The sequence below is a fragment of the Sporobolomyces salmoneus genome, assembly GCF_050403485.1.
Source record: "Sporobolomyces salmoneus JCM6883 DNA, S_salmoneus_JCM6883_v1_ctg96, whole genome shotgun sequence".
NCBI classification, from domain to species: domain Eukaryota; kingdom Fungi; phylum Basidiomycota; class Microbotryomycetes; order Sporidiobolales; family Sporidiobolaceae; genus Sporobolomyces; species Sporobolomyces salmoneus.
This window is the reverse complement of record NW_027481067.1, coordinates 1-27,869: the sequence shown is the minus strand read 5'-3', so window position 1 is coordinate 27,869 and position 27,869 is coordinate 1. Positions and strand designations below refer to the sequence as shown.

Below are 27,869 nucleotides of genomic sequence, written 5' to 3'. Positions count from 1 at the left end.
TCCGACTCGGTTCATGGCGACTCAGGCTCCGACGGAACCTTTGAAACCTTTGATTCGACAATCCTTCGACCCGTTCGCTCCTCTTCCTTCCTCTCAACCTTCGACTTTCAGTACCTTTGCTCCTTCCCCTGTTTCCACTCCAAATTACGACTACTCGCAGTCGCGAGCGCCTTCCTCTGAATCGCAACCTCGACCGTCGAATTCCTCTTCAGGATCCGGTTCTCGAGCTCCTCGACCTTCTTCCCTTTACATCCCTATGGACGATGAGAAGAGGACGGGAACTCAATCAGGAAACACTCCGACTTGGCCTTTCGACGCGAACGGAACCGGTTCCGAACACCTTCGTCCTTCCCTCTCTTCGAACAATTCGACTCCTCTCTCCCCCTCTGAGATTCATCCTTCGTACTCGGAACAAGCTTCATACTACCCCGCTTCGACTTCAACTTCCCCTCAACCGATAACAGAACCTCAAAACCTCTACTCTTCAATCTCAATTTCTTCTAGTCCAGCTTCTGAAGCTGCGTTCTCAAGTTCAGCTTATCCCGGATTCAGTCGAAATGGATCACTACATAGCTCGAAAGGATCAGTACTAGGGAATCGACCTCTGACAGGAGGAGGAGGAGGAGGAGGAGGAACTGCTCGACATTCTCCCGCCTATTCCGTCGGAACTCACGCCCTTCTCTCTTCTCGACAAAACGGTGGATCTCCGATAGCAGGCACCCTCATGCAACGACTAGATACTCCTGCCGCGTGGCTAGTGTTGTATTTCGCCTTCAACCTCGGACTTACGCTCTTCAACAAACTCGTTTTGCAAGGGTTCCCGTTCCCTTGGACCTTGACGGCGATTCAAATGTTGAGCGGAACGATTGGGACCCAGATTGCGTTGTCAAAAGGGTTGTTCACTCAGGCGAGGTTAACGACGAAAGAGAATGGAGTCATGTTGGCGTTTTCTGGACTTTACACGATCAATATCGCCGTATCGAACCTGTCCCTCCATCTCGTTTCTGTTCCTGTGAGTCAACCCTCTTGCGAGACCCCCAGATCGCGGCTAATGAGACTGGTCGAGTGACAGTTCCACCAAGTCGTTCGAGCGATGACTCCTCTTTTCACCATGGCCCTCTCGATCGTCCTCTACCGCAAACGATACTCTCGACAAACGTACCTCTCCCTAGTCCCTGTTATCATGGGAGTCGCTTTCGCCACGTTCGGAGATTATTCAGCGACCGCCTGGGGATTCTTCCTCACTCTGATTGGAGCCGTCTTGGCCGCCTTCAAGACGATCATCACGAATCGAGTTCAAGTCGGACGATTGAAGTTACATCCTCTCGATCTCTTGGTTCGAATGAGTCCACTCGCGTTCATGCAGTGTGTCTTTTTCGGTTGGTGGTCAGGAGAATTGGAAAGGGTTAGGATTTACGGAGCGACTGAAATGACTCAACAGAAAGGGATCGCGTTGGCGATCAATGGTGCGATCGCGTTTGGACTTAACGTCGTTTCGTTTACGGCGAACAAGAAAACGAGCGCTTTGACGATGACTGTTGCGGGTTAGTCCTCCCTCTTTTGTTCGCTATCTTCCGCTCCGATACTGACGAGAGTTTGTCTAATAGCGAACGTCAAACAAGTGTTATCGATCGTCTTGGCCGTCTTGATCTTCAACCTCGTGCTCAACCCGACAAATCTCCTCGGAATCGTTTTGACGTTGTTCGGAGGGGCTTGTAAGTCTCGACTTTACTGCTTGTCTTCGATTGTCAGACTGCTGACTCGTGCCATACGTCGGAATAGGGTACGCGAAAGTTGAACTGCAAGAGAAACAAGCTCGAGCGCAACTCGCAACTTCGACGACGCCGAATCTCGCTCCAGTCGGAGGAGGTGCGAAACTAGGTTGACGGACACTTCTCTGAACAAAAATGGCACTCTCGTCTTCTTCTCACTTCGTTGTTTTCTCTGTCACCCAGTACTACTAATCTGGATCACCTTTCGTCTTTCTTTCCCTCTCGATTTTCTCACCTCTTGTATTATCCCTCTGTTCTGATCCTTCGATAGACTCTTTCGAAAACCTCTCGCATCGCAAATTGATAACCTTCGTTCGTTCCTTCTCTGTTCGCGTGTTCGATGATGCGTTACCGCGTGGATTGCGAAGCGAGAAAGTGGAGAGATTTGAAGATTTCGAAGTCCTTTTGTGCGTGCGTGCGTTTCACCACATGCTTCGCCGTTTCACTTCCTCTTCCTCCTCCTTATCTCACCGATTATATCGCACCATGTCTACTTCAGCCGATTACTACGTCGCCGTTCAATCCGATGGAACCCCCTCCACCTCTTCCGCCTCTTTCGCTTCCGAGATTCCTCAATTGTGGAAGACGAGTCGAGCTACCGAGAAAGCTGGTGAAACGAGGACTTTCTACGGCGTGGGAGGGGACAAGACCGTTGTCGCAGTCGGGCTAGGAAAGGGTTCATCATCGAAGAGTGAAGATGCGTTGAAGGAACAGGCTCGCAAGACCGTGAGTCCCTATCTGCTACTCCTGTATGGTTCGATGCTACTGACCTCCCTCATTACGACCCCATCAGGCCGCTATCGCTACTCACGCGTTGAAAGCTGCCGGATCTAAGAACTTCCTGATCGACCCTCTCTCGTCCCCTCACTCTGCCGCAGTCGGTTCGACCCTCGCTTCGTTCGCCTGGAACCTCAAGACCACTTCGGCGGCGAAAGCGAAGCTTGAACCCGTCGAAATCGGATTGTTGGGTGAAAATGTCAAACCTCAACTCGAGAGTGAACAGAGCCAAGACGGTCGAATCGAGCTCGATTGGGAGACCGGAAAGGTTTATGGAGAAGCGCAAAACATGGCTAGGCTCCTCAAGGAGACTCCTGCGAACGTGAGTCTTTCCCTTCCGTTTTCGTTCCTTTCGTTCGCGAAGCTCAACTCGCTTCGTTTGGTATCACCTTAGCGAATGACCCCTACTATCTTCTGCGACTATGCCAAGAAGAAGTTCGAAGGTATTGCGAACGTCACGATGGAGGCTCACGATCTCGCATGGGCGGAAGAACGCAAGATGGGTTCTTTCATCTCGGTTTCGAGGGGTTCCGATGAGCCTCTTCGCTTCCTCGAACTTCACTACAAGGGTGCGAAAGATCAGAATGAGAAGCCAATCGCTTTCGTTGGGAAAGGTATTACTTTCGACAGTGGAGGAATCGTGAGTTTCCCTTCGCTCGCTCAGTGTGATCAACTGGTCGACGCTGACACTCCTCTTGTCATGCTGGTGCAGTCGCTCAAACCTGGAGCTGCTATGAAGGAGATGCGAGCAGATATGGGAGGAGCCGCTTGTACTCTGTCTGCCGCGTGGGCTATCGCGAAACTTCAAATGCCCGTCAACCTCGTTCTCTGCATCCCTCTCACCGAGAACATGCCTTCAGGAAAAGCCACGAAGCCAGGAGATGTCGTCGTCGCTTCGAACGGCGTCACGATCGAAGTCGACAACACTGATGCTGAAGGTACGAGAAAACGCCTCTGATACAGTCGGACGACTCGAACTGATCCGAGGTCTTGCGTACAGGTCGCCTCGCTCTCGCCGATGCTCTCTACTACGCTTCGTCTCAATTCAAGCCTTCGACCATCATCGACGTCGCAACTCTCACTGGAGCGATGATGATCGCTCTCGGCAATCAGTTCAGCGGAGTCTTCACGAACTCTGACTCTCTTTGGTCCGAGATCGACACTGCCGGAAAGTCGGAACTCGATCGAGTTTGGAGGATGCCCCTCGATGAGGGATACACGAGTCAAATCGCTGGAACTGGAATGGATCTCTGCAACACGGGTAAGCTCAAGCCCTACCGTCGCTCATTGCTCTCCTCAAAGTCTCCACTTGCCCACATTTGGTGCTGACGAAAACTTTCACTCTGCCCGTTTTTGCAGGAGGACGTCTTGGAGGAGCTTGTACCGCTGCCATCTTCCTCAAGCGCTTCGTCGATGGCTTGATCGTCGACGGTTCCGACAATGAGAACCAGGAGGACCTCATCCGATGGGCCCACATCGATGTGAGTCGAATTTTTTCTCTTTTCCCTTCTGTCTCTTCTGTCGCCTCCGCTCACACGGTATCTTCTGCGTATCCCGATCGCTGGGAGTATGGACGCTGCCAAGAGCGACGGAGGCTACAACCTGGCAGGAATGACGGGTCGATCGACGAGGGTTTTGATCGAATTCGCTCGAAGACACAAGGCTTAGAAATTTCGTTTCGGTATCGCCCCTTTCGTGTTCTTAGTGTATTACAGGCTTCTCAGTATGGCGTAGAATGTGGAAAGCGGGTCTCGTCGTGAACGCATTAACTCGGACGATTCTAAGATTCAACGATTTCGAGATTTCTCCCAAGTCGTTGCGAGCGAGGGGCTTCGCACGGCTCGAGTTCCTTCTTCGTCAGAAGGACCGTCAGCAGTCATCGACGTCGCTTTGCTTTCAGTATGCGAGCTTTGCCCTGTCGACCTCTCGCGCTTCGGCAACTTTCGCTCCTCGTCCAGCTCTCTTCTCTCCCCTGCTCGTCCCTCCCGAGGCCCTCTTCTCTGACAGTAGTCCTGGTCGAAGCGTCTCGAGTGACGGCCGACCTCGCTTGTGAAGTATCGCTGAAATGAGTTTGCACGTTCGAGTCTCGAAGCTCGAGTTTCACTTCGACCTGAAAGCCATGTCTCGCTCCTCCGACCCCGTATACTTGCGCTCGTACATCACTCGAGAACGCTGACAGGAAACGTCGATATCCTGATCCGCTCGGAAAGCGAAACCAGATTGCGCTCAAAACAGCGTTTTCCGAGCAATCGAGAGACTGACTCACTCGTTCTCCGTCGACAGTTAGCCTCAACAGCATCCTGTATCTTCCTGGTTCTAGATCGTCGGAAGCATCGTCAGCTCCAAGAGGCCTTGAAACTCGCAGAGGATGAAACACTCTCTCTTTCGACGAATTCGAGTCTATCGCTGTCTCTCTCTTTCTCTCTCTCGAGACCAGCGCCCGAAGATTCAAGTCTCAGGGAACGGATAATAATCTTATCAACAGAAAGGTGGCCCGAGTAAAGCAAAGCAGAAAGAGGAGTGGATGAAATACGAAAAGGAGAGAGAAGGGAAGAAGACTCGAGAACGAGAACGGAATCTACTTGGTCGATGAGAATTTGGTGACAGCCTTGGTTCCCTCAGAGATGGCGTGCTTCGAGAGTTCTCCGGGGAGGATGAGTCGGACAGAGGTTTGGATCTCGCGAGAAGAGATCGTCGACTTCTTGTTGTACGAGGCGAGTTTCGAGGCTTCTCCGGCTGTTTTCAACGAATCAGGACGATCAGTCTCAAGTCATCAAGTGAAGAGCTCGGGTGAGAGGCCGTGAACTGATGCCTTACGAGAACCGGAACAAGTGACTCTCCTCCAAATTCAGAATTCCCCCCAATCGCACGATCTAGTTCCTCTCTCTGTCAGTCCTTCCGCTGCCGATCGCGTCCACCTGGTCCTTTGACATTCCGTAAGCCTCGTCTGACTTGTTCTCGGGGAAAACAAAGTCTTCGAGTCGAATCGCGGTCATCCTGACTGACTCGCTTGGGCCCCAATCGTTCCCACCTCGTCCTGTGACATTGTAATACTGAGATACTTCTTGCTGTGGTACATGCAGCGGACCATGTACGTGGGCAAGACTCACAGAGAAGTCGACATGAATTCCTTCTCGAAGAATGCTTCTAAGCTCGTCTTCCGGTATTCCATACCTCCATCTGCATTTCTCACTCTTGACGATCTGTGTACCATGTGTCTGAAGAGGTGAAGTAGGGCTGGAAGGAGATCCTGATGACTCGCGATCAATCAGCACCGGTTTCGCAGGGGAATGGAGAATCGAGATCTCCTCTCGCTTCTCCCGCCTCGACTGCCACCGACTCTCGCACGCCTTCCGTCTCGCGAATAGTTACACTCAGCCATCCTCGCGCCCAAGGTTGAATAAGCTACTCAGCATCGCAGGATTCCGCATTCGAAGAGAGCTGCAAACGTCGAATCGCTGCGAGGTCTCCCGAGGTCTCGCTCGGGCTTCTCTCGAGACGATGAGAACTGAGGAGAGGTAGCAATAGACTGCGTAGTTCAGATTGACAGCGCGAAAAGTAAAAGGATTGAGACAACAATGTGATGTGAGGTGGAAATACGAAGAGGAGAGCATGATAGAGACGATAGGTAGAGGAGTGCGGTCAAGCGAGAATTATTCGCCCTTTCCTCCGGTGGGCGTCTTGGTAGGAAGCAACTCGGAGTGAATGTTGGGCAAAACTCCTCCTTGCGAGATGACTACGCCTCCGAGGAGTCGGTTCAACTCTTCGTCGTTTCGGATCGCGAGTTGCAAGTGACGAGGGATGATACGAGACTTCTTGTTGTCACTGGATAGAGCGAGCGAGAGAGCGAACGAGTCAGTCTCATCGTTAGAGGAGAAAGACAAGTGATGGAGAGAATTGAGCTTACCGAGCGGCGTTACCAGCGAGTTCGAGGACTTCAGCCGAGAGGTATTCGAGAACGGCAGAGAGGTAGACTGTACGCGTGAGGGAGAGTTAGTCAAGAGGAGGGAGACGCGTTCTGAAGGAGAAGACTCAAGACTCACCAGGTGCTCCAGCTCCGATACGTTGAGCGTAGTTACCACGACGAAGGAGACGATGGATACGACCGACGGGGAATTGGAGACCAGCTTTGGCGGAACGGGATTGAGACTTGGTCTCGGAAGCGCCGGCCTTTCCTCCAGATTTTCCTCCAGATGACATGTTGGTTGTAAAGTAGTTGGGGGGTGGGTAAAAAGTAGAGAGAGAGTAGAGTAGCGTGAAGCGAGAGTTGTGGTGGAGAAGAAGGAAGAGTAGAGAGTGACTGGTGCGCGGAGATGGGGGAAGAAGATTTGTTTGTTTTGCGAGGTGACGTGTCGGGGCCCGAAGTTTGTGAAATGCGTACGTACGCATCTTCGAAAAATGTTCAATGCGTACGTACGCATTCTGGACTTGTTTGTTTTTCGTCCATCACGCGTCTCCATCACTTCTTCTCCTCTCTCCTCTCAACCTCTTATCTTCTTCTACACTACAACTCACTCACTCTACATCCACACTCTAAACACTCTTTCTCATATAACAATGGCCCCCAAATCTACCACTGCCGAGGTAAGCCTCTCATTCCCTCTCTCTTCTCCTCGTCGTCAACAACGCTGACCCACAACTTTCAATTCAATAGAAGAAGCCCGCTTCGACCGCTGGCAAAGCCCCTGCCTCGAAGGCTCCCGCTGGAAAAGCTCCCGCGAAGAAGGCCGTCAAAAAGGCTCCCGCCGCCGAAGGTGACAAGAAGAAGAAGAAGCGTGTTCGCAAGGAAACCTACTCTTCGTACATCTACAAGGTCTTGAAGCAAGTTCACCCCGACACTGGTATCTCGAACAAGGCGATGCTCATCCTCAACTCGTTCGTCAACGATATCTTCGAGCGTATCGGTACGTTCTCTCCTTCATTGCGTGGTTCATGACTCGAGACTGATCGTCCTCGTTCATCGAAAACAGCCGGAGAAGCTTCGAAACTCGCCTCGTACAACAAGAAGTCGACGATCTCTTCTCGCGAGATCCAAACCTCTGTCCGACTCATCCTCCCCGGAGAACTCTCGAAGCACGCCATCTCTGAGGGAACCAAGGCTGTCACCAAATTCTCATCGACCAAGTAGATTCCGTTCTCGTTCTCGAGTCTTCTTCCCTTCTCTCTCCTTTTCGTATTTCATCCACTCCTCTTTCTGCTTTGCTTTACTCGGGCCACCTTTCTGTTGATAAGATTATTATCCGTTCCCTGAGACTTGAATCTTCGGGCGCTGGTCTCGAGAGAGAGAAAGAGAGAGACAGCGATAGACTCGAATTCGTCGAAAGAGAGATTGTTTTCTCCCCTGTAAGTCGTAGGGCCTCTTGGACCTGACGCTGCTCTGAGACTCGAGACGTCCTGCGAGAGAGGATCCTATCGCGGCTCGTCGTGGACGGAGAACGAGTGAGTCAGTCTCTCGAACTCTCGGAAAACGTTGTTTTGAGCGCAATCTCTCTCGCAGCGGGACAGACCCCCGAGGTCTCCCGTGAACGTTCTCGAATGATGTATGAGCGCGAGTATAAGTGGTTACGAAAGCACACGGGGTCAGGGTAGCAGTAAACGGGTTCCACGACGAAGTGAAACTTGAGCTTTGAAACTCGAACGAGCGAACTCTGTTCCAGCAAGACCTTGCGATTGAGGTCGGTTGTTACTCGAGATGCTTCGAGCAGGACTGTTGTCAGAGGAGAGCATACTGGAATGGAGGAACACATACGAGGAACGTTCCGCGAGTGAAAATGTAGGCGAAATGAAGCGGCGGAACAGACAACTGTTCAGAAGCGAGTTCAGTGAGTCGAATGAGCGACAGCCCTCCTCTCCTGAGATGCTTCCGAATGTAAAGCTCCTTTCGCCAAGAGCGTCGAGACAACGTCCAGAAGAGCGGCAAAAAAAACAAGGAGACGAGCTCAAGCGGCAATTCGAAAGATTCTCTCGCGATTCTTTCTCTCGTAACGGTCTCGAGAATGTACGAGCAAGGAGACATCTTTACAACATCCAAGATCCCGGGCACTGCATTCCTTGTCTGCTCGGAGATCACTGAGCGTTCCTAGTCGAGCGACGTCTTTTCGTTTTCGGTTCTACCTCATTTACCTCCCCTTTCTCCTCCACCTCTTCAGCCGCGTTCTTTCGCTTCAATGTCTTCAAGTCTTCAGTACCGGCTTCCTCGGGAGTTGCGGCCAAAGTTTCTTGCTCGATTTCTTCGGATTCCGGGGTTGCGTCCTCTCCACTTGGAGCAGCGTTGGCCTCCGTCTAGCAAACAAATAAAACATAATAAGAGACGGCAGAAGATCAGAGACGAAGAGACGGGAACTTACAATTCCAGCCCCATCCTCGAGCTCCTTGAGATTTTCGATCTCTTTCTCCCGACCTTTTTGCATTGGGATCTTTGGCTGTCCCCACGCACTCGATCATTAGTGACTCATATACTGCGCACGCGCGTTAGATGGATGAAGCTCACCTGACCGGGAAGTCGAACGAGCGCGATACGACAAACCTTGAAACCAGACTCTCCGACATCTTTCCAAGCCTGTCGACATGGCGTCAGTTCTACTCCTCTGATTCTACAGGGCGAATGACTTACCTTTGTAGCCATGTAGAGCCCGTCGTATCGATACCCTTCCGCAGGAGCAAACGCCGATTTCCCTTTGAATCCCCTCAAAACTCGAATCGGCTTCTTCGTTTCGACTGATCGTTTCAACGAAGCATTGAGTCCATCCCAAGTTTGATCTGCTGATTGAGGAGCAGTTCGAAGATTCTTGGGCTGCTTCGCAGTGCCTAGCTCAAGGAGAAAACGTGAGCTTTTCGTGAAGAATGAGGAGAGAATGCTTACCTTTGAGATCTCGACCGCCGGAACCCGAGTACGTAAGACGATACCCGAGATCCACATCGTCGACGTAACCTCCCGAAACGGCGATCGACCAAGCTCCCGCTTCAGGGGATCCACTGACGCCAGCGACGACTGGAGCGTGAATCGCTGCCTGCGAAGCCTCCATCCTGAAATTGAACTTGGTACCTACTGCGACTCCAGGGATATGACCAAATCGTTTCGGATTGTACAGCCGCTTACCGAGCTTTTCGGGTGCTGTTGAGGCGAAGAGAGGAATTCAGAGAAGTTGAAAATGAAAACTGGCAACATGACCGGCTGAACGCTGAACTTACCGTAGCCTACTTCAGTCTTTACTTTCTTGCCATTCTCCCAGTACGATCCTTCCTCCTCATCGTCACCCGCATCCCTCAACTCTTGCAATTTCTTGTCTTCCTCTTTCTTCTTCTCTGCGTCCAGGCCCTGATTCCTGACCCTCGAACTCGATCTCAATCCTGCCTTGTCCCTCGCTTCTGCCTGTACATCAGGAGTCGCGTCGGGGAGAGCGGAAGAAGAGATAGATTTTCGATGAACTTGAGTCTTCTCTTTCGGTTTACGGGGTGACTTCGAGGCTGGCGATGGTGCAGACGGAAGCTTGTGGATGTCTGTAGCGAGCAAGAGTTCCGTGTTGCGCGAGATGTTCTGCTTCCTGATCAACGAAAAGGAGGTAAACAAGAGATCAAATGGGGTGGAGAGCGATGAGGGGATCAAGCTGAGAAGCTCACCGGAATGATGAAAAGTCAAACATCGCCTCGAGCGAGTGGGTGGAGGTGCTAGACGAAGGAGATAGATGGGGGAATATGTTCAAGCGACTTTTGTGGGAAGAAGGAGAAAGCGGTCTGTGAGATCTAAATGTAATTTAGCTCTCTCACAAGCAACTAAATCCTCGATGGTCTAGTGGTTATGATTCGGCTCTCTCACAGCCGCGAGCGGGGTTCGATTCCCCGTCGGGGAAAACTCATCTTTTGCTTCTGCGAGCGAGACTTCGGAAGGAAATTGAGAGCTTTGCTTTCTTTTTGCTTCCTTCCCGCACTCTTCGGGCTCTCCGCAATCTGAGCAGAGGTTCTCACGCTGGTCCTGTTCGCCCAGGCAGGAAGAAGACGAGAGAAGTGCTAAGAGTCGTGCGAAACTCGTCCAGCGTGACTTTCGTTCGCCTTCAACATCGACCTCAACGCCAATCGGCTCAATGTCGAGCCAGGAGGCGCTATTCCACTGCTCCTGCACCTTACCCTTCTCGCCGACGCGTCCACCTCCTTCTGAACCACCTCTCGCGCTCTTTCAACATCACTCACTCTCGAACCTCCTCTTCTGCGAAGAATGCGACGCAATCCGGTGCGATACGTGTGCGAGTAACGAAGTCGCCTGCTACTATTGTCCGAACTGTCTATTCGAAGTCCCTAGCGCGAGCGTGAGAGGGGAGAAGAATCGGTTCGTCTACATCTCTTCCCTCTCCTTTCGCGTTGCCGACAGAGTTGATTGATCTCGCCTACGATGCAGATGTGCAAGGAACTGCTTTCAGTGCCCTCAGTGCGTTCACGTGCTGTCAGTAGTCGCATCGGATCCGGATCCTTCGATTCCACTCAACACGGCTGCAGCGAGCGTTGGAGTTCCTCCTTACTTCTTATCGTGTACGTTCTGCGGGTGGGACTCGAAGGAAGTTGGAATCACGTTCGAGAAACCGACTGGATTGGCTCGTGAGTCGCAGAGAACTCTCCTATCTCTTCGCGATTCTCCATAATTGACTCTCCTCGCTCGTGAATGTTCTAGTTCAACTACAGAAAGCTGAAGAAGGAGCGCCAGAGCTGGTCGAGTTCGATCACATCAAGAACCACCTCGAACCTTACATCCGACGATCTCAAGCGCTCGTTTCACAACAAAATCCGATCGCATCCTCCTCAAACACCGCTTCCGCTGCCCTCTTCAAGGACATTCCCGGGTTCAACACAAGATATCCGAGTATGTTCGGACTCGCTTCGAGGGCAAGAGGTGCAGGAGGAGATCAAGGAACGGCGAGAGATGAACTTGAAAAGTATTCGAGCATTCATCCTGCACGTGCGGGAAATGCATCCGAGGGCGAGAGAGGGAAGGACGTAAAAGGGAAAGGAGTAGAAACAGAGGCGGATCTCGTCGACGCGATGAGACAAATGACGGATATCGAGCAAATCGCGAGTATCGACAAGCGTTGGAACTCGAGCTGGAAACCGCCTCTCCTCTCAAAGTAGGCTTACTCCTCAATCCTATACTCGAGTCATCGTTACTGATGTGCAATCCGCTAACAGCGACCTCAAACCTCTTCGAACTCCGCTTCAAGCGAAACGATCGAAACGCTGTCCAGTCTGCAAGCACATTCTCATCAAACCGGAACAGAAATCATCCTCGACTCGATACAAGATCAAACTAGTCGCGGCAAACTACCTCCCCTCCGTTACGATCTATCGTCGACCTCCCGCTTCGATCGGATCCCGACTGAGCGCAATCGCTGCTGGTACCGCCTCTGGCCTACGAAGAACTGCTCGAACCGCGACGAGTCGATCCTCGAACGACCCTGGATCGACAGGCGAGGAGGAACCCTTGCGACCCGGTCGAACTTACACTTTCGAAATCAGTTTGACGAACCCTCTGTACGAACCGATTCAAGTTCGTTTGGGAGTCGCTCGTCCTGGTGCGAACAAGTTAGTCGAAGAAGGCCAGGCTCCTCCACCTCCTCCCTTCGCCGTGAACCTCCCGACTTCGAGTTTCCCGATTTCGGCGTACGCGGAAGATTGGGAGTACGAGGACGATGAGGATGCGATCTTACGAGACGAGATTGGAGAGGAAGAAGAACTAGGAGGTGGAGGAGATGGTGGATCGCCGAAGAAAAAGAGAAGAGCAGCACCGGGAATCATCGAGAGGAGAATGAATCGAACAACGATCGCCATGGAAGTTGCGATAGGTCGAGATGTCGTTGGTCCTCTCAGGGTGCGTAGATCCCTATCCGAGCAATGCTTTTGGGCTAAGCTGAGGTAGGAATTCACGTCCAGGCAAACATGCTCGTCACTTATGTCTATCAATCCGACGAAGGAAGCGCACCTCCTTCTCCCACGAAAAGTCCTCAAAAAGGAGGATTACTCAAGAGTACCGTCTCGAATCCGAACGTCAAGACATTCTCGTTTTGGACTCTTTTACCTCTCGGAACGGTTCAACCTCGACCTCTTGAATCTCGTCGATCAATGGCAGTGAGTAGTACAAGTAGTAATTGATCAACCAATCAAGTAAGCTAGTTAGCGTAGAGAACCTGCTCTTTCGAATCTATCACATCCTGTCGAACGTAAGAACCATTCTTCCCATCCGTTTCCTCCTCCCGCTTCCCCGTTATTCTGTCGTTCTGCCCAGGCCGGTCTCGCTCGAGTCGAGTTCAACGAAGGGGCGCTTCCAGCGAGTTGAGCTTCGACAATCCGGATCTCAGTCTTGAGAGTCGAACGATTCGCGCAATGAGAGAGGATGCGAAGGAATTGAGCTTCGGTAAGAGGAGAAGACAGGGTTGAAGGGTCGACTTCAATAGGGCAGGCTGAATCGAGAGAGGGGTAAAGGTGAGCGAGTCGAGATGGTCTCAGGAGTGGAAGACATCGAAGAACGTGAACTTGAAGTTCGATCGGGAGTCGAAGGAAAGGGAAAGGTTGAGGAGAGGAGAACGATCGCGAACCCGTGACAGTACTTCCAGGTCGACTCGAATCCACCTCCTCAAGGATTTCCGACACGTCGATTTGAGCTTCGCAGGCGTTTCCTCCGAAGAGAACTCGGGCTGCAGAAACGAGAGAGAGCGCCGTCAACCTCGTTTCCTTGTAAACTTGTTTGTTCCTCTCCTTCGCCGCTTCCAATTTCTCCTTCCACCCTGTCCGATCTTCCTCCGTCTCTTCTGCCTCGAGTGCGTCGATGACTTCTCGCCATTCCTCCGACTCTCCTTCGTCATTCGCGTGATACTCGAAATGGATCAAACTTGAAGCTTTCCCGCTCGTGACTGCTCGAGCAATCCTCCTTACTCCAGCTTGGCTCAAAGTACAGCCGTTGACCGCGAGCACTTGGAGTCTTCCTCCTCCGTTCGGGTCTTCTAGCCAACGAGCGAGTGGTTCTGCAGCGTCGGGCGTCAAACCGCAAACGGAGAGATGGAGCTGAGATAGTTGCGAGGGACCTTCAGCGAGTTTGAGATGTGGTAGAAGAGCTGTAAGGCCGGCAGTACCGATTGAGGGGTTGTTTGTCAGGGAGAAACATTGAACGGAGGAGGATGGTGAAGAGAGAGTTTTGCCGAGAAATTCAGGAAGCGAGGAGAGTGACAGGGATAGGTTGTTGCCGGTGAGATATAAGTGAGTAATCGACGGTGGATGAGGTGAAGGTTGAAGGAGACTGTTACCGAGATCGTGTCAGTTTCGCGCACTCGAGCCGGCTTCGAGTTGTCTACTCACTGTAGCGTAACCAGGTACAAAGCAACATCGCTGAGTCCACATCCCGATAGGTTGATCTCCTATAGAGCATGAGCACAGGAGTATCAGTGTCAATCCAATGCAATTGAAAGAGAAAACTGACGAACCTGTAAATGCGATCCGATGTCCTTCGCTCGTAACCTCTTCATCCCAACGAGCAGTTCACGTACTCCATCGTCTCCCAACTCGTTCTGGGACCTAGCAGCAAGTCAAAGGGCGTCAGCCTTCAGGAACAAAGCGGAAGAAGAGGCGATTTTGAACTCACAACGAAATACTGGAAGCGGCAGGAGACCTCTGAAGTTCGCCCAACACACTAGTCGCGCCTTGAGGACCCCTCAAATTCGCATCAAAGAAATCCAACCGCTTCGTTCCGCCTTGTCGAGCACGAAAGAGCTCCCATTCGTATTCGGTTGGTTCATGACGTTCCGAAGTGTAGCGACGAGTCGGGGTGGTCAGGGAGCGGAAGAAGCTTGCGAGGTCACCTCCTGGTTGTCGGAACCGATCGTAGAAGCTCATAGCCCGTCAGGGAAGATCCGATGACAAGTGGGGAGAAGCGAAAGAGGGGAATGAGAGAACCAGCAGCGAACGTCAAGGAGCGTAAATTGTTGCTTAGGACGTCGTGAGAGTCGTAAGTTTGTGGAGTGAACGAGTCGAGTGAGAGTGAACGAGTCGAGTGAGAAGAGGAGGTAGACGATAGATTTCGGCGGTCGTTCGTAACGGAACGCTCCTCACGAAAGCACAGGAAAACGTTGCCGGGTCGCTTCCTCGTGTTCTGTTGTGGTAACGACCGTGAGGCTGGCAAGGAAAAGCAGAAAGAGATCGAGTAGAGTTTGACAAAAAGTGCAAGACGACGACAAAAGATGAACTTCCCCGACGGGGAATCGAACCCCGCTCGCGGCTGTGAGAGAGCCGAATCATAACCACTAGACCATCGAGGATTTAGTTGCTTGAAGGGAAGATCAAAACTAGCAACACATAGCATGAACCGGTTCTTGCAGCTGCTCAAAATCGCCTAATCTCGCTGGTTCCTCTCCTTCTGTCCAGCTCCGACCTGTTTGTGGTCAGCGGTGTATACCTCGGTGGTTTGTGTGAATTGGAACTATATTCGAGCGCTCGCAGGTCGCCGGAAGTCGCAACGAGTTGACGACGCTGTTCATGCAATGCGAAAGACTACTCCTTCCCGCTCACTTGCCGACGCTTGCAAGAGAACGAGCTGCTAGGAGTAAGTCGACGAGGTCTGTTGTGCAAATCCAATATACAGCGATAAATCAGACTAATAAGGTTGTAGAACGACTCGATGCAAAGGGCCTAAATAACGATAAATCGAGAGAGCTTGTTCGGGATGTATAATGATCGACGAAATGCGGCTGGGAGAGAAAATCGAATGCGACAATACGAAATGACGAAGTAAAACAAGAGGAATGGTGAAAAACGAAGGGAGAGAGCTGCTGCTGGGTCGAAGTGCGATGAATCGAAGCGCTGGGTGTAGGTTCGACTATGAAGCTGGGAGCTTGAGGAGTGGTGTTAAAATCGGAGGGAACGAGAAGAGGGACCTGATTTCGGAGCTAGAGGAGCAGTTTGACCAGGTTTGATCTTCTTCGTCGTGGCTGTCGTCGAGTAGTAAGGTCGCAGTCGAGGAGGTAAAGCCGAAACTGACTTCGTAGGAGATGATCTCTTGTTGCGAAGTAACGAGGCAGATGACGGGTCGCGATCGAGGTTGAGGGGAGAGGGAGAAGCTGGTGCGTTCGAGTTTGAGAATCTTCCGAGGCCGGTGAAAGCTTGAGTGATCTAGTGATCGTCGCGAAGAATCAGCTACCAAGGTCCAGGGTAGAAAGCGGGGATTAAGACAGAAAGAGACTTACCTCAGCGAGAGGAGATTCCGTCAATGCGCGAGCGCGGCGGTTCAACTCGTTCGTGTCCACCTCGATCGACATGTCACTCTCGTCGTCGAATTCGACGCCATCTTCACCGAGTTCGAGGTCGTTATCGCTAACTTTGCCGTATCCTGAATCGACATTCGAGGCGGGAGAGTCGATAGATCGTTGAGAGGAGTTCAGTGTCGGTTTCGCAGGAGTTGCACCGAGAGAGATATCGACGACAGAAGGGACAGAAGGGGGAGAAGGTTCGATTGTAGGAGAAGGAGAGTCGGATTCGAGAGGAGGAAGAGGAGGAAGAACTCGAGTTTTTAACGTTCCAGTGCAAATTCCGTTCTCTGACGCCGCGGTCGATACCTTGTTCACCTTCTTGACTATCCGATCACCCATTACTGCCTTTCCCTTCGTGGTTTCTCCCGGTTTCGTTCCGTCTGAACAAACTTTCTTTCCCTTCCCGCTCATCGCAGACCTTTTCCCTCCTTTGCCCAATGGATCTAGATTCTCCTTCTCTTGCAACCCGTTGACGCCCCTCGCGGTATCCCTAAAGACGGGGAACCCATCTTTTTTGCGATTGTTTACCGACAAGTTGGATGAAGAACCGTTCGCTCTCTTCGACGTGGATTGACTTGTTGGGACGGCGCTGGTATCTCTGTATACTGCGAATAAACCTCCTGCCATGTCGTTCGCAGGTTCTCGAGGGGTAGGTCGCTGGAGTAGGACTTTGTTTATCGCGCTCTTGGTAAATCTTGAGCTGACAGTATGTTGTCGATGACCTGTTGCCGTGGGAGGTATAAAGTCTCTGGAGATAGACAGGCGGCGAGGCGAGGTTCAGTAAAGCGAAAGTGAAGGAGAAGAACTTCTCTCAATCCCAAATCTCGATGACCGCGCAAAAGGTCTCTCGTTTTTCGCAAGATTTGCTATCATTATTGCATTACGAGTAAGAAGTATATCAAATAAACGTGATCTAGGGTTGATCAGCAGGGTTCGCGAGGGTATCAGTTTCCTTCGCTCCCTTTTTCACACATTTCCATTCGTCGTCAGGTCTCCACATGTCCCGTTGGAAGATCAAGTACTGTTACCACTAGGCGTCAGTGATGCCGTCTGATCAAGACGAAGGTCTGAGACGTACCTCGGTGACCTGTTCTGGCGAAGCGTGAGAACCAGATCCAACTACTTGTCCTCTCGAATCGCTGATTTCCAAACTCTGCGAGTTTTACACTCATGGAATGAGTCGTATGTCACTATCGCTCATTGAAGAATGTACTCACCTGTTCCGTAACGAATCGAACCGCGATTTGCCCGACCGGTTCATTCTTTTTCAACAATTCTTGTTCCCTCGCGCACACTGCCGTCTGCTTCACGACCTTGTGCAACTTCCAGTTCATCCGTAGACCTTGCAACTTTGTACTTCGTTGTGCTTTGAGCGAATCGAGAACGACGTTTGCAACGAATGGTCGAGCTTTCTCGTAATTTCCACTGGAAGACAAAAGGCGTCAGATTGCTGCATCAGCGGTGGCGAGAGGAGACTCACGTCGCGAGAGCTTGATTCGTTACTTGATAAGTAGCGAGAGCACGTTCTTGGAACTTCTCATACCAATCTTTGCCCAACAGTTTCTTCCATCGTCGACGTCTGCGCGAGAAAGAAACCTAATTAATCCGGCTCAGACAAAGCGGACTGGACTAGTAAACGTTCACTCACGTCCATAGAGAGTAACCAATGTTCTGTAGATCGAACCAGAAGTATTTGATGCGCAACTTGAGGCCAGCGTCCGAGGGAAGTTTACGACCTTGTGCGGGAGGAACGTGATTCGCTGCGTCGCGGGAGACCAGGTCAGCATAGATCAATCTCGTAGCTCTCAGCTATCTCTGTACGTACCGATAATCGGAATAGCAGTCATCTACGAGCAAGGAAACGACTTCATCAGTTGATCTAGAAAAAGTTCCCATTAAGCGAGATGGGACTAACTGAACCCATGTTTTGTTTCATTCTACCTGCCTTCTCTGCCATCCTCAACGATTTCTTCTGCATCTCAGCGGCCTCGTCGGCGGGAGAGGGAGCCGTAGCATAGGAGCGGTGTTGAAGGAAATTTGAGGCGGACAGGACTGGGGAAGCTCGAGCGAGGAGGAAGGAGGGTGTGGACGTGCGTAAGCTCCGTAGAGCTAGTGGTTGGATGGACTGCATCTTGTCGGTGACGAGTGAGAGGCAGAGGTTGCAAGTCGCTTCGGAAATCCTCTCTCCTCCCTTCCATTCACTTCATCTGCCGAGCTGAATTGCCGACATGGCTAAAGAGCCGCTGCTCTCTTTCGAATCCGCAATCTGCATACTCGCTGTCGCCATATTCCTCCCATGCTTTCGATATCCATTTCTGGCGCCGGCTCTCGCACTGCTTCCCTTCACTATAGCGACTCTGAACTACCGACGTAGACGAGCAATGCAGCTGACAGGCTCTAACGAGGTGAGTTGCCCACGTCGTTCCTTTCAAGCGAAATCAGACCCCGCTTATCGAAACCCTTTCGCTTCGCAATCAGCCGAAAGAAGCTGGAGCATCTCTCGTCTCTTATCGATACAAGCTCTCCCCTCCTGAATGCGATCACCATGGTCGTCTCTTTGGTGGAGAGCTCCTGAAACTCGTTGACGTATCGGCTGGTCTGGTCGCTGCGAAACACGCTCAAGGTCCTTGTTTGACGATTTCCGTCGATAGAGTCATCTTCTTGCACGAGATCAGAGTTGGAGACGTGATTCATATCTCGAGTGCGGTTAATCGAGCTTGGGGAAGGTGAGCTTGAACTACTTGTTTTCTCGTTCGTTCAGCTCGACTCAGTTTTTCCGTGTCAGCTCGATGGAGATTGGTGTGAGAGTCATGAAGGAGAACCAATCCGATCCACTCAGTCCAGAGATCTATTGCTGTCACGGTAAGCTTCTTCCTCGTTCCTCTCGATCCAGCTTCGTCAGAATTGAGCCTCGTTCGTCTCTCGACAGCCTATCTCACCTTCGTCGCAAAACCCACTCTACCTCCTACGCCCAACTTCATTCTCTCTCTTACCGACTATCTCGGATTGACGCGGCCTCCTGCACCACTTCGAGCTCAGTTACCCGAAATCAAACCGACGACTCTTCTCGAACGAAAACGCTACCTCCTCGCCGGTCGACGTCGTGCTCATCGCATCAAGAACTCGAAAGAGACAGATCGCTTACTCTCCTCTTACCGTGCCTTCGTCGACGAGTTGGAAAAGAAACGTCAAGCCGAAGCGAGGAAACCGTTAGAAAAAGAGAACGAATTGGTCGATCGATTGGAGCAGGAGATTTTGGTGGAAGCTTACATGAGAGGAGATCCGGATGTTAGAGTAGACGGGGAGGACGTGGTTGGATCGATCGAGGGGTACATGGAGAAAGTGAGGGTATCGAAGAAAGTGATTGATCAGTTGGCGATGAAGAAGGGTCATGGGGGATGGGTCAAGATTGCGGTACCGGATGAAGAGACAGTATCGAGAGCTACTGGGCATTCAACCCATTCGGAAGGAGACGATGTAGTGGAGAAAGGGTTAGAAATCGCTTCGACTGTTGATTTCGCAGATACTCTTTGCATGGTCAGTTCTCTCATCCTCTCCCGCTCTCTCCAAATCGACTATCCTTCATTTGCATCTCATCTTCACAGTGCTTATGGATCGTCCGACCTCAACACTGCAACTCGAAACAAATCCTTTTCGGCGGAACTCTCATGCGATGGGTCGAAGAAGTTTCTTCGATCGCGGCTCGAAGGATCTGCCCTCACGCGGCATGGTCTTCGGCTGCGATCGACGGACTCACGTTCAAGTTGGCCGTAGAACCGGGTTGGGTCGTGTATTGTCGAGCGGCAGTGGTCAAAGTTTGGGATTCGTCGATTGAAGTTGCCGTCACCGTCACTTGTGGTGAGTCCTCACGTCCGCCTGAATGATTCTCTGGTTCGACTCAAGACTGATCTGCGCTCTCTATATCTCGCTCAGAGGATCGAAATTCGAAAAATCCTCAAATCCGACCCGTCTCCGATTCACTCTTTACTCTCGTACGCTCTCTCCTCCTCTTTCTCTCCCTCTTACCTTCCCCACTCACTCCTCGTCGACTCGCTAGGTCGCGATCGATCCTGAATCCGGTCGACCTCTCCAAGGTTCTCTCCGACAAGTCCGCTTACCTGAAGAAGGATCAGAAGGACCAGTCGCGAAGATTGCGGCGGGTGCAGAGAAACGGAGGGAAGATAGGTTACTCGATAAGAGGGTGTTGCAGCAGTGAGTCGTCGAATCGTTCTTCTCCTTTTTGCCATAGTTTCGAAGGGATTCGAGCACTGACCTTGTTCGAAACAATCGTGATGATCTACTTCCTCTCGTATCGCGGTAACAGGGTTTCCTCGTATAAGAACGAATGATCTTAGGTTTTAGTCCAAACTCAGTATTTTCAATTCGACTCTTTCTCTGTTGTAACAGTATCTCAAGGTTTTCTCACTCTATTGACGTTCGGAAGGAGAGGAGCTGAAAGTACAAGCATACCGAGAAGATTGACAGCTACAGGTGTTGAGGGAGCGGATACAGCGAACGAGAGAGAGGAGGGAGGACGGAGCAAAATCTGCGAAACGGGAGAACAAACAAGATTCAAACGGCAATCGATCAAAGGAGGAAGGTATCAAAGAAACGAGAACAGAATGTACGACGGCGGAAAGTAGACAAGAGGGGTAACAACAACAGAGAAGAATCAGAAGAGAAGTAGAGAGGCTACGATACGGGATATTCTAGGGGGAGGACGAGGGACAAATCCAAAGAGGATACAGAGGCAACGAGAATAGGGGCTATAGGAGTAGGGAGAAGTGCTATAGGTATGCATATGCGAGTATAACTAACTAGATTGTTGCGAAAGAGATCTGCTCACCAAGCGACGATTTTCCAATTCGATCGATCCTCCTCCGGGTTCGATACCGAGACTGATTCGACCTTCCACCATTCTCTTTCGAATTGCTCAGCTTCCATCTCCTTGGGCTCGATGGTGGAAGTAGAGGTCGACGTTATGATGGAAACGAGGGAAAAATTGGATTCGATTGAGGAGCGACGTTCGCTCGGGGAGAACACGGGAGGGTTTTCGACAGCAGAAATTTCAAGGGTAGGAGGGAGATCTGAAGGAGTAGGAGATTTGGAGGGAGGAAGAGTGGGAGGTTCAGTCGAATGTGAGGGATAAAGGTTCGAAACGGGTTTTTCCTCCTCTCTGCGATTTACTGCCTCGGAGCTCAATCTCGTTCGTACGTCGCTGATCGGGAATGAATGACGTGGTCTATGACTACAGGTGTAAGTCGTCTGTTTCTCGATCGGAGTAGAGCGAAAGGAGAAAACGCTGATTTACCGATTCTCAAGTTCGATTCGAGGAGTGATCGTTCTCAAAGTCCATACGGCGCATCGAATCAACGACTGAGTACGATAGTCATAGACGACGATCTCGGGTTGAGGGAGGTCGACACGAGCGAGAGAAGCGGCGAATCCTTGAGCTTGAGGAAGATTCGACGAAGACTCGAAATTCTCGTTCTCCTTGACTACCATCGACTGTATTCGAAGGAGCGACGCGATTGGACGAGGGAGTGTCGAAATGGGAGGAACGATTGTGGAGGAAGAGGGAGAGAAGGACAGGGAAAAGAGCGAGGATGAAAAGAGCGAGGATGAAAAGAGCGAAGAACTCGTTGCAACGCAACATTGAGCTAAAACCTCCTCGCCTTGTTCTTTTCAATTCAAAACGCTCTCTTTCCCAGCAGCGACTCTGAACGGGCGAGACTTTCTCGCTGATTACCTTCGAGTGGCAAACAGCTCCCTGCCCTCACGAATCAGACCCACTCGCTGTGCACTCTCGAAGGGAGAGTGTATGCGACTGTCAGATCACGGGATAGACGACTCCGCGGAGTGACTCCGAAAAGGAAAAAGAAGAGGGGTCCGTGGGTTCGAAGAAGAAGTAGACCCGCGTGACTCGCTTTTTGACTCTCTTCCTCTCTCTCTTCCCTCTTCCTTTCACTCACTTCTTCCCCTTCTCCACCTCGATCAACCACAGTACTTTCTACACACACAAGGTGAGCCCACATTCCTCTCTGAGGCACTTGGAAAGGTCGAAAGGAGAAAGAAGTAGCACGAACCCCTCATGCGTCATTCCCTTCCCCTTGCTCTTCGCCTCCCTCTTATCGACTCCTCTCGTCACAACAGCAGTGTTAAGGAAGTAGGGGGGAACACCTTGAGCTGACTCTCCTCAACTCGATCTACAGGAACAATGGCAATCTCTGCGAAAACTCCTGCCGGTTCTGGCACTGCGTCTATCTCTGGAGGAGGAGCGACTGGAGGTAAAGCTCCCGCGAAGAAAGCCGTCAAGAAAGCCCTCTCGGGAGAAGGAGACGCGAAGAAGAAGAAGAAGAAGTCTCGCAAAGAAACGTACCATTCCTACATTTACAAGGTTCTCAAACAAGTTCACCCCGATTTAGGGATCTCGAACAAGGCGATGCTCATTCTCAATTCGTTCGTCAATGACATTTTCGAAAAACTCGGTGAGCTCTTCTCTTCCACTCTCTTTTTCGATCAAAGCTGATTCTTCCCTCGTCGTTGTTGATGATTTATAGCTGCCGAAGCTTCGAAACTCGCGGCGTACAACAAGAAAGTCACGATCTCTTCTCGTGAGATTCAAACCGCGACTCGTTTGATCCTCCCTGGAGAACTTTCGAAACATGCGATTTCTGAAGGAACCAAAGGTGAGGATCTTCCCCTCTCTCAGACGGTTCCAGCTGACCCTGGAACGGGAATACTTCCTCGCAGCTGTCACCAAGTTCGCTGCTTTGATGCCTCCTCCCAAGGAAAAGAAGTAAGGAAATCGCTTACGAAGCAAAATTTGATCGCTTGAAAACTTGTTTCTGTCCTTGTCTTCTCTCCATGTCCCTCTGTCTCCTCGTCTCGCCTCTCTCTTTCATGTCTACTTACTCTACCCCTCTCTTCTCCCTGTACTCTCTCTCGCTCGTGGTTGTTTCGAAATGAAGAATAGTTTTCTGTGTCATTGCTCAATCTGGTTCGAAACTGCGAGAGTCGAGCTGAGAGAGCTGGCGGGACAGAGGGAGAGAGTTGACGCGAGCTCACAGAGGTGAAAGCGTCTCCCAGGCTCGTCATCGTCGTCGGAATTAGGAATCTCTCGCGCTCGAAGAAGTCAAGAAGAAGGGAAGACACAGAACGATTGCAGGCTTGCGAGCGAGAGAGAGAGGAAGGTAGAACATTGAGAGGATGATAGTGACACTTGCGAGAAAGGAGAAGAAAGAAGAAGAAACGACAACAGAAAACAAACTTGACCAAAAAGGGGGCATGTAGAACTTTTGCGATGAGCGAGAGGGACAGAGGAGGGAGAGAGAGAGCCAATGCGATATGTATGTACGGTAGGAAAAGCAACAAACGTGAGTGAGACCGCTGAAAGCAGAAGAGAGAGAAGAGGAAAAGCTAGCGTCTCGCGCTCGCGCTTGGACCTTGAAACCTAAATGCGAGGAGTTTCGGATTCGTAATCACGACTGGACTCGAAGAACCTTTGTGAAGTTCAAGCGAATCAACTCCTCTAGCCGAAGGAGGAGTTGGTTCCTCCATTTCGGGAGAAGTCGAAGTAGTAGAAGAGGAAGAAACTCGACGACGTTTCGGGGAGGGATTCCTAGGGACAAGTGTTGGTTGAGGTGGAGGAGCGACAAGAGGTTGATGTTTCGAGGTACGGTTCGTTGAGCGTGGAGAGAGAGGGATGCGAGCGGAAGTGGAAGTGGAAGAGGATTTACGGGAAATCGAGACGGTTCGACGGGGGATAGAATCGGAAACAGCAGGAACGGGAGGTTGAGGAGCGACAGACGTTGTCTTGGGTCGAGGAGTCTATCGTACGATCGGACAGAGTCAGTAAGCACATCAGAAACAGGAGAGGAAGAGACTCACCCTCGAAGTCGACGAGTTTTGCAACATGAATTTCGCTCTCCAACTCGCCGCTACGCTCTGAACTGCCATATCGACTTCCTCTTCCTCTTCCGGCTCCCCCTCTTCGACCGCTCGTTTCTTTCCTTTCCCTTTCGATCCAGAATCAGGTCTAACTTGAACAGAAGATTTCGATTTCGTTGATTTCGATTTCATAATGTTGGGTTTCTTGTCTTCCTGAGACGAGGAAGCCTTACGAGTGAGTTGTTGATTCTTCGGAGGTCGAGGAGTTGATTGATCTTGAGCAGGTTCTTGAACGTCGGAAGAAGTGACTTCGATCGGATCCGAAGAAAGCTCGATGACTTCGGGTTCTTGCTTCTTCTCGGTTTTAACGGCTCGATTCGGAGGGGGAGGAGGTTGAGCACGAGAAGGAGGAGGAGGAGAACGAGGGGAAGCTTTGATCGCTGTACGAGGAGGACTCGAGATTGAAGGTTCTTCCCACCCTGCGTCGGCGTGAGCGCTCGAAACGGGACTGCTGATCGCGAGTGCGTCGTCCGAGATTGGATGGTCGTGATCAGAAGGAAGGGGTTGAGAGGGTAGTTTGGAGCGAGGTGGAGTTGCCATCGGAGAAGAGAGACAGGGAGTAGGCGAAAGTTGTTGACGAGGCGAAACTGGAGAGGGTTCTTCTTCCATCTGAACAGGAGGCGTCATTTCGTCAAGCGATCCCGTATCTCCTCCTGCATTGGGTTCTTCCGTAGCGATCGATTGAGTTTCCGAAGTAACCTCAATCTCCATTTCGATTTCCCTCAAAACCAATTCCGCATCCTCGTCTCCATCTGTTGCTTTCTCCTCTTCGATTACCATCACCTCATCCGAATCTTCATCAACTTCAAGCATCTTTTCCTTCCCTTTCACCGGCATCGACACTTTCACCTCCTTCTCCTCTTTCCTCCCGAAGAATTTACTCTTCCTCTTCGGTGACGGCGCTTTCCCTTTCCCTCCTCCTCCTCCTCCTGACGATGATCCTGAGAGTAAATGTACTCTCTTCTGATTCGCAACGTTCTTGACTGGATTGATCGCTAGATTCGAAGGGGAAGCGGCAGCGGGAGTTCTCGAAAAAAAATTGAGGATTGATGCGGCGCCTTTTGCGGGTTGAACCGCGGGGGCTTGTTTCGATGAGGAGGGACGGGAGGAAGTTGAAGGGGAAGGTTTGTACGTCGTTCGATGAGTGGTCTGGGTCAAAGCGCAAAGAGAGAGAAAAACGAGATTTAGCTCGATGATCCTGACGACAGACGGAAGTCGAGCGAGTGAAGGTATGGATGGAAGGACGTACAGTGGTAGCGAAAGAATTTGGTACGAGATCGATCATTGCTTGTTTCGAAATCGGATCGATATTTCCATCCGCGAGTCCACAAACGTATTCACGATCGAGTTCACTGCCCATTCAAACAAAGTATTAAAGTAAATTCACGGCTCAGACAGTCATCATCGACTGAAGGAGAAGAGGAACTCACGCTCCAACGAAAGGCATTTCCTCTGCGGTTCTCCCCTCGGGTAAAGGAGAGAAATGCACCAATTCTCGTTTGACGGGGTCGAAAACTCGTTGATGAAGGAACGTCAATTCGGCACGACGAAACTCTTCGACGTAGTTCCGAGGTACGGTTAATTGTCCTTCGAGTCGTACGAATTGAATCACCTATCCATATTCGAACTCACAGAGTCAGAAACGACCCGACGGGCAAAGAGAGAGAGAGAGAGAGAGTGCAGTTGTTCACCTTCTCGGCAGTCTTGTACTTCCTCATCAATTTGTACGCCGTCTTCAACCCCAAGCCTTGAATACTTTCCAAATAATCACACCCGCTCAAAATCGCCATTTGTCGAAACTCTACTTCACTCCAATCACTGAAATTGTACTCTCGACACTTTGAGAAATCGTCCCTCGAGACTAACGAACAGTTCCCTTCGCCATCAAGTTTGAAGAGGACGTTGCGACAACCGAATACGAGGAGATCGGAATCTTCCGTGATGATACCGTCGACGAGTCCGTGCTTTTCGAGGTAGGCGAGTTGTGGATCGGCTTCGTAAGGTGCGACGACGTACTATTCACGCGGGGCGGAGAGGTCAGCGTGACACTCGAGTGAATAAGGAGTGAAAGAAGAAAACTCACTCGAATTCCTTCTTGACGAAGCGCCTATCACCTCAGTGAACTCGTCAGCTACGTCGCAGCACAGCTGTATAGAGTCATCGAACTGACCTTGATGAGTTGATAAGCCATTGCCGGGGTCACATCGACAGCTTTGACGAAACATTCCCTCGCTTGATTCGATTTCCCTTCCGCCAAAAACGCGTTTCCTTTCGCTAACGCTTCGTTCCTCCTCCTGTTTCTCCCCCCCCCCCCTTCATCAGCTCATGCTCCTTAAGTGTTCTGAAAGAGGATAGAAACTGACCTTTCACGATCCCCTTCAGTTCCCATTTTCGAAGGCAACAAACCACCATCGAATACGATATAAGGAGTTACTCCGTAATACTTCAACATTCTTACTCGATGCATCGCGTAATTCACATACCTATCCTCAAACACCTCTCTCTCTATCAGCTCCGACTCGGAACTCGGAGAGAGAGGGAGAGGAGAGAGACTGACTTGACGGTAGGTTTCCCCGTTGCTAATTCTTCTGCACAACCATACGCTCCTCGATGTAACCAAACCTATCGTTTACTCGCCTGTGAGTCAGCTACGACGATAGGAGAGCGAGAGAGGGTTGAGTTTTACGTAGGCGTCAACAGCGAGAGTCTTCCCTTTGAAGTGTTTGATGTGGGACGAAACCGTGATCTCTTTCAAGAGTGGTAAGAGTCCACTGATACCCATACCATTCGTCGAAGATCGGGAGTTGAAGTGTTGAGAGTGAGGAAGGAGATGAGAGCGGTCAAACAACAGAGAAGAGTTTCGCGTCGCGTGGTGTTTTAACTCCGAGGATTTCTGTCGCTACTCGCTCTCCAGCTCCTAGACAAGCAGAATACAATACGATAAGAGAGAACAACTGAATTTATTTGCAACCGAAAAATAAACAAAAATTTCAACCCCCTCACTTCTTCTTTCTTTCCCTATTGCTGCAGTTCAACATAATTCGCTACTCACTCAACTCATGCATCAGTACCTTCCTTCCTCTCGACTCTCTCTCGCGAGAGAAAGAGCAATCTCTCGAGCTTACCTGGGAAAACCCCTTCCTCTCCTTCCTGATTAATTCCCTGCCACCATTCATCCGACACAAACTCTATCTGCGTAATCTTTTGTCCCTCCATGAACGCTACACACCCTCACCCTCCGACTCGTCAGCGACACGTCCCGAGACAGGCAGAGAAAAGGAGAGGGAACAGAAGGGGGACGAACAAACTTCTCCTTCTTCAGAGAGTTCGTAATCATACAGAGCGATCGCGACGTTACCTAGATCTACCCCCAACGCACTCTCTCGATCAGCGCCTGATCTGTCGGGAAGAGACAGTGAGGAAAGGGGGAGAGGTACCTTGTTCAGTTTCTTCGACTTGAGGTTCAGGCTCGGGTTCTGGGATTCTCGCTGGCATTGGTGGAGCGGGAGGAGCTGGAGGAGGAGGAGGAGGGGGAGGGGGAGGGGGAGGGGGAGGCGGGGCGTCAAACGTCGAAGGTTGTTCAGATGATTCTTCTTGAGCTTGAGGTTGAATCGATTCATTCTCATTCTCAGGACTTTGACCTGATCCTTGTTCCTCCTCGATTAATTCGACGTAGTTCGCTAGTAGTCACACGGCGGAACTCGTCAGCCTGAGGGATTAGCTTGGCTGAGAGCAACGAAGAGACTTACAAGGGAACAAACCACTCTTGTCTTCACTGACTCCACGAGCACTCCACCAACCTTCATCGATCATTTCGATCCCTTCTAAGATCTCTCCCTCGACAAGGGACATTTCGTTCTCTTCATCTGCGGTGTATTCGAACAAGACTCGAGCTGAAAAAACGAGAAAACGAGATAAAGGATCAGTTCTTCGAATTCGGATTGCTGAGCCCTCGCAACGACGAAGACTGAGCGGAGAAAAAAAGGGGGGGGGGGGGGGGGGGCCGCGTTTTCCAGAATAAAATTTACGTGGGGGTAAATAACCGCGCGAATTATCAACATGCCCCGAAGAGACTTAATTTTTTATTACAAAA

At 51.0% G+C, this 27,869-nt stretch overlaps 14 protein-coding genes across 14 annotated transcripts; 6 read left to right on the top strand and 8 right to left on the bottom strand.

The window, feature by feature from the left end:
* Positions 1-13: 13 nt before the first annotated feature.
* JCM6883_000710 (uncharacterized protein) lies at positions 14-1,886 on the top strand (the record flags this gene model as incomplete). Its single annotated transcript, XM_076635376.1, has 4 exons — positions 14-1,012; positions 1,073-1,544; positions 1,608-1,715; positions 1,783-1,886. The coding sequence occupies 4 exons, from the start codon at positions 14-16 to the stop codon at positions 1,884-1,886; spliced, it is 1,683 nt and encodes a 560-aa protein (XP_076484649.1).
* Positions 1,887-2,258: 372 nt separating this feature from the next.
* Positions 2,259-4,217, top strand: JCM6883_000709 (M17 family metallopeptidase; the record flags this gene model as incomplete). Its single annotated transcript, XM_076635375.1, has 7 exons — positions 2,259-2,498; positions 2,566-2,871; positions 2,944-3,189; positions 3,262-3,487; positions 3,550-3,810; positions 3,909-4,030; positions 4,134-4,217. 7 exons carry the CDS (start codon positions 2,259-2,261, stop codon positions 4,215-4,217), a joined length of 1,485 nt encoding a protein of 494 aa, XP_076484648.1.
* A 1,985-nt stretch (positions 4,218-6,202) lies between these two features.
* JCM6883_000708 (histone H2A) lies at positions 6,203-6,749 on the bottom strand (the record flags this gene model as incomplete). Its single annotated transcript, XM_076635374.1, has 3 exons — positions 6,203-6,374; positions 6,457-6,523; positions 6,593-6,749. The coding sequence occupies 3 exons, from the start codon at positions 6,747-6,749 to the stop codon at positions 6,203-6,205; spliced, it is 396 nt and encodes a 131-aa protein (XP_076484647.1).
* Positions 6,750-7,106: 357 nt separating this feature from the next.
* On the top strand, positions 7,107-7,677 carry JCM6883_000707 (histone H2B family protein; the record flags this gene model as incomplete). The annotated part of the gene is made up of 3 exons (XM_076635373.1): positions 7,107-7,133; positions 7,204-7,453; positions 7,520-7,677. The coding sequence occupies 3 exons, from the start codon at positions 7,107-7,109 to the stop codon at positions 7,675-7,677; spliced, it is 435 nt and encodes a 144-aa protein (XP_076484646.1).
* A 938-nt stretch (positions 7,678-8,615) lies between these two features.
* On the bottom strand, positions 8,616-10,192 carry JCM6883_000706 (YDG/SRA domain-containing protein; the record flags this gene model as incomplete). Its single annotated transcript, XM_076635372.1, has 7 exons — positions 8,616-8,831; positions 8,897-8,971; positions 9,040-9,108; positions 9,163-9,356; positions 9,412-9,663; positions 9,741-10,093; positions 10,170-10,192. The coding sequence occupies 7 exons, from the start codon at positions 10,190-10,192 to the stop codon at positions 8,616-8,618; spliced, it is 1,182 nt and encodes a 393-aa protein (XP_076484645.1).
* A 438-nt stretch (positions 10,193-10,630) lies between these two features.
* Positions 10,631-12,683, top strand: JCM6883_000705 (uncharacterized protein; the record flags this gene model as incomplete). The annotated part of the gene is made up of 5 exons (XM_076635371.1): positions 10,631-10,872; positions 10,942-11,138; positions 11,212-11,662; positions 11,724-12,402; positions 12,465-12,683. 5 exons carry the CDS (start codon positions 10,631-10,633, stop codon positions 12,681-12,683), a joined length of 1,788 nt encoding a protein of 595 aa, XP_076484644.1.
* Positions 12,684-12,704: 21 nt separating this feature from the next.
* On the bottom strand, positions 12,705-14,417 carry JCM6883_000704 (uncharacterized protein; the record flags this gene model as incomplete). The annotated part of the gene is made up of 4 exons (XM_076635370.1): positions 12,705-13,824; positions 13,884-13,942; positions 14,009-14,099; positions 14,167-14,417. The coding sequence occupies 4 exons, from the start codon at positions 14,415-14,417 to the stop codon at positions 12,705-12,707; spliced, it is 1,521 nt and encodes a 506-aa protein (XP_076484643.1).
* A 1,008-nt stretch (positions 14,418-15,425) lies between these two features.
* Positions 15,426-16,453, bottom strand: JCM6883_000703 (uncharacterized protein; the record flags this gene model as incomplete). The annotated part of the gene is made up of 2 exons (XM_076635369.1): positions 15,426-15,689; positions 15,764-16,453. 2 exons carry the CDS (start codon positions 16,451-16,453, stop codon positions 15,426-15,428), a joined length of 954 nt encoding a protein of 317 aa, XP_076484642.1.
* A 286-nt stretch (positions 16,454-16,739) lies between these two features.
* JCM6883_000702 (uncharacterized protein) lies at positions 16,740-17,957 on the bottom strand (the record flags this gene model as incomplete). Its single annotated transcript, XM_076635368.1, has 7 exons — positions 16,740-16,847; positions 16,905-16,979; positions 17,044-17,251; positions 17,307-17,405; positions 17,475-17,586; positions 17,652-17,673; positions 17,742-17,957. 7 exons carry the CDS (start codon positions 17,955-17,957, stop codon positions 16,740-16,742), a joined length of 840 nt encoding a protein of 279 aa, XP_076484641.1.
* Positions 17,958-18,207: 250 nt separating this feature from the next.
* JCM6883_000701 (acyl-CoA thioesterase) lies at positions 18,208-20,042 on the top strand (the record flags this gene model as incomplete). Its single annotated transcript, XM_076635367.1, has 7 exons — positions 18,208-18,231; positions 18,305-18,552; positions 18,612-18,688; positions 18,756-19,363; positions 19,432-19,684; positions 19,760-19,818; positions 19,884-20,042. 7 exons carry the CDS (start codon positions 18,208-18,210, stop codon positions 20,040-20,042), a joined length of 1,428 nt encoding a protein of 475 aa, XP_076484640.1.
* A 626-nt stretch (positions 20,043-20,668) lies between these two features.
* On the bottom strand, positions 20,669-21,331 carry JCM6883_000700 (uncharacterized protein; the record flags this gene model as incomplete). The annotated part of the gene is made up of 2 exons (XM_076635366.1): positions 20,669-21,074; positions 21,138-21,331. 2 exons carry the CDS (start codon positions 21,329-21,331, stop codon positions 20,669-20,671), a joined length of 600 nt encoding a protein of 199 aa, XP_076484639.1.
* A 712-nt stretch (positions 21,332-22,043) lies between these two features.
* Positions 22,044-22,629, top strand: JCM6883_000699 (histone H2B family protein; the record flags this gene model as incomplete). Its single annotated transcript, XM_076635365.1, has 3 exons — positions 22,044-22,314; positions 22,387-22,515; positions 22,580-22,629. The coding sequence occupies 3 exons, from the start codon at positions 22,044-22,046 to the stop codon at positions 22,627-22,629; spliced, it is 450 nt and encodes a 149-aa protein (XP_076484638.1).
* Positions 22,630-23,245: 616 nt separating this feature from the next.
* JCM6883_000698 (uncharacterized protein) lies at positions 23,246-26,558 on the bottom strand (the record flags this gene model as incomplete). The annotated part of the gene is made up of 10 exons (XM_076635364.1): positions 23,246-23,656; positions 23,717-24,925; positions 25,026-25,128; positions 25,207-25,388; positions 25,468-25,791; positions 25,860-25,883; positions 25,947-26,070; positions 26,140-26,259; positions 26,334-26,398; positions 26,463-26,558. 10 exons carry the CDS (start codon positions 26,556-26,558, stop codon positions 23,246-23,248), a joined length of 2,658 nt encoding a protein of 885 aa, XP_076484637.1.
* A 236-nt stretch (positions 26,559-26,794) lies between these two features.
* On the bottom strand, positions 26,795-27,669 carry JCM6883_000697 (uncharacterized protein; the record flags this gene model as incomplete). Its single annotated transcript, XM_076635363.1, has 5 exons — positions 26,795-26,820; positions 26,902-26,997; positions 27,081-27,140; positions 27,214-27,456; positions 27,526-27,669. Coding segments are annotated over 5 exons (569 nt in total), but the record flags the coding sequence as incomplete, so codon positions are not given.
* Positions 27,670-27,869: the final 200 nt, after the last annotated feature.